The sequence below is a fragment of the Octopus bimaculoides genome, chromosome 26, assembly GCF_001194135.2.
Source record: "Octopus bimaculoides isolate UCB-OBI-ISO-001 chromosome 26, ASM119413v2, whole genome shotgun sequence".
NCBI lineage: Eukaryota > Metazoa > Mollusca > Cephalopoda > Octopoda > Octopodidae > Octopus > Octopus bimaculoides.
This window is the reverse complement of record NC_069006.1, coordinates 19966182-19969264: the sequence shown is the minus strand read 5'-3', so window position 1 is coordinate 19969264 and position 3083 is coordinate 19966182. Positions and strand designations below refer to the sequence as shown.

At 38.6% G+C, this 3083-nt stretch overlaps 1 protein-coding gene across 3 annotated transcripts in view; it reads right to left on the bottom strand.

Annotated features, from left to right (window-relative positions):
* Positions 1-3083, bottom strand: part of LOC106868375 (protein DDI1 homolog 2) — an 18478-nt gene that overhangs the window by 2746 nt on the left and 12649 nt on the right. For all 3 annotated transcript variants that reach the window (XM_014913597.2, XM_014913598.2, XM_052976950.1), the window contains 5 exons: positions 2732-2959; positions 2247-2373; positions 1151-1278; positions 470-598; positions 19-122 (listed from right to left, as the gene is read on the bottom strand). In XM_014913597.2, the coding sequence (XP_014769083.1) occupies positions 19-122; positions 470-598; positions 1151-1278; positions 2247-2373; positions 2732-2959 (716 nt within the window). The remainder of the gene's footprint in view (positions 1-18; positions 123-469; positions 599-1150; positions 1279-2246; positions 2374-2731; positions 2960-3083) is intronic.

Sequence of the window (3083 nt, the reverse complement as noted above, 5' to 3'; positions counted from 1 at the left end):
ATATACATATATACACACCTGATGCCGTCGAAGCATGTCCAGCCCTAACAACATATCCACGGGCTGGTCTTCCAATATTGAGAATGAAGACTGAAGGAAATCTGGACCAATTTGAATTTGACCTGCAACACAAAGAGAAATGATCAAAAGTCAAGACACTGAACATTCTCATCATCATCATCATTATTATTATTATCATTATTCTTTCTACTCTAGGTAAAAGGCCCAAAATTTTTTGGAAGGGGGCCAGTCGATTAGATCAACCCCAGTATGCAACTGGTACTTAATTTATTGACCCAGAATGGATGAAAGGCAAAATCAGCCTCGGCAGAATTTGAACTCAAAATGTAAAGACAGACGAAATACCGCTAAGCATGATGATGATGATTGCTTCTAGTAGATGTAAAAAAGTAATTGATGAATCCAACATTTAATAGCCATGTCATCTGAAACATACTCTTGTACTCACCTAAGTGTACTCTTCCAATAATTTTCTGTGTACCAACACCTTTCGCAATCCCTGCCCATCGATTGTCTACGAGCCTCATGATGTTGCAGCGTTCTGCACATGATTGACTCATGATAGTCATTTGAGCACCTGTCAGAGAATGGATACAGTTTAACATTAAATAACATTTCGATGTTTGTTAAAGAATCAGATAAAAAAATTTTTAAAATTAATAATTCCACAAAGTTCCTAACCATTAGGTGCAGGCATGCCTGTTACTCCATAACCTCCCCATTGCCAAAGCCCCAATCAAAACCTCCAGGTGGTAACCAGTGACAGAAGGTCCCATGGCCCTGCATTCTTTATCAGTTGCAGACAGATTTTTAAATGAAAGGATGTAAAACTCAGTTGTCTCATTAATTTCTCTTCTATGTTTCTTGTTTCTTTATTGCCCACAAGGGGCTAAACATAGAGGGGACAAACAAGGACAGACAAAGGGATTAAGTCGATTACATCGACCCCAGTGTGTAACTGGTACTTAATTTATCGACCCCGAAAGGATGAAAGGCAAAGTCGACCTGGGCGGGATTTGAACTCAGAACATTACAGCAGACGAAATACCGCTAAGCATTTCGCCCAGAAGTGCTTCCCAACAGAAATATAGTAACAAAAGGGGTTAAAGAAGCAAGACTTGACTGTTACCTGAATCAACAAAAGCTTTCACAGGATGACCATTAACATTGCAATCAATGTATAACATGTGGACTTGACCGAAACTTTCAGGGGCAAACTCCATTGCTGTCTCCATGTTAGTTTCTACATTTTTCAATCTGCAAAAGTAAAATATGAAATTAGTTTAAAAATTGAAATTAGCAGCAAACATCTAGAGCAATAGTTCTCAAACACTTTTTAACTAAGGACCCCTTCGTTTACTATTATGTCCCATAGCCATTTGATGCTTAAAAACTAATTTTATAGAAACCTCTTTCAAAATTCCTATTTTGTTTTTCACCCATTAACTTGTGTAGGTTGAACTATGTAAAATGTTAGAGAAAGAAAATTAGCCATTTCTTGCAATATATACCAATAAATACATCTACAGCAAAAATTTCTTCAGGTTCTCAACCATTTTTTTTATCTAAGGACCCCTTTGATTACTATTTCATTCTGGTGGGCCCCACTAGCCATTCATATAATTTTGCTCAGTTTAGAAATCGAAACCACAATCTTACAATCATGAATGTCACACCCTAACCACTTAGCCACATACCTGTATGTAATACACACAGAGAATCATCATCACCATCATCATCATTTAATATCCGCTTTCCATTCTGGCATGGGTTGGACAGTTTGACTAAAAACTGGTAAGGTGGGGAGCTGCACCAGGTTTCAATTTGATCTGACAAGGTTTCTAAGGCTAGACGCCCTTCCTAATGCCAATCACTCCAAGTGTGCAGCGAGTGCTTTTTACGTGCCACTGGCACAGGTGCCATTGATGTGACACTGGCATCGGCCATGACTATGATCTCACTTAGCTTGACAGGTCCACACAAGTACGGTGTATCACCAGAGGTCTCAGTCACTTGCCACTGTTTTCGTAAAGCCCAACACTCAAATAATGCCCTTTACACGCCAGTCAGATAGCACTGGCATTGACCACGACTATGATTTCACTTGGCTTGACAGGTCTTCTCAAGCATAGCATACTGCCCAACATTTTTACGTACTAGTTATGTGACACAAGTATGGCCTGGTACTCCAGCTAGTTGTAGCCCTCTAGAAATCATTTACTTACCGAATTTCTTCAGCTATCATTTTCTGAACTTCAGGGCTAAAAGGGTTAGCTGACATAAGACGCATGCGTTCCTGGGCCTTTTCCATTCTTTCACTCTGCTGTTGGCGAAACACTTCAGAAAATTTTTCTGCAAATCAAAAACAAAAACAATGAAATGTTTTGGTAAAATAGACTTGGAAAAACTATAACATTAAGAATAAGAAGAGCTGTTTAACTTTTTTATTAACATATTTCTATTAAAATACCCAAATGTAATGCTTATCTATTCTTATTGTTTTGAATTAATCATGCATAATGTTGCAGCTCTGAGATTTTAATGATGTAATTGCTTATTTTCAGAATTGTAGGGTAGGTGTGAGAGGCAAGATTTGGAAGATCTAAACATAAAACAGGTAGGATATTTTGGCCTGGCATGACCAGTTTAAATGCTAAAGAGTTGGAGCAGGAAAACATTAAGGAAATTCAAAGAGAAACAGTCTCCATACCTAAACTTCCGCTAACCAAAGCTTCAGCTAAAGGAGGGTTTCTTTCCTTCAGCAGAGCCAGTTCGTGTGGGTTATTGAGGAACATATCTCTCACAACTTTGGGATCATCCATGAAACTTGCGCCACCTCCATGACCTTGGCTGGTTGACTGTCCCCCAATAGATGCTTGGGGCAAAGGGCCAACCCCAGGGATCTGGATACTGCCAAAATCAATCACAGGAGCTGATCCTGAAAGGGGAAAAAAAAAAAAAAAAAAAATGGTCTAATAGATAATAAATCAGGTGATTATATAAGGAAAGAAAGGTAGTTTTATGTTTTGAGCAAAGCTCTTCTTCAGAAACAGGAGACAGAG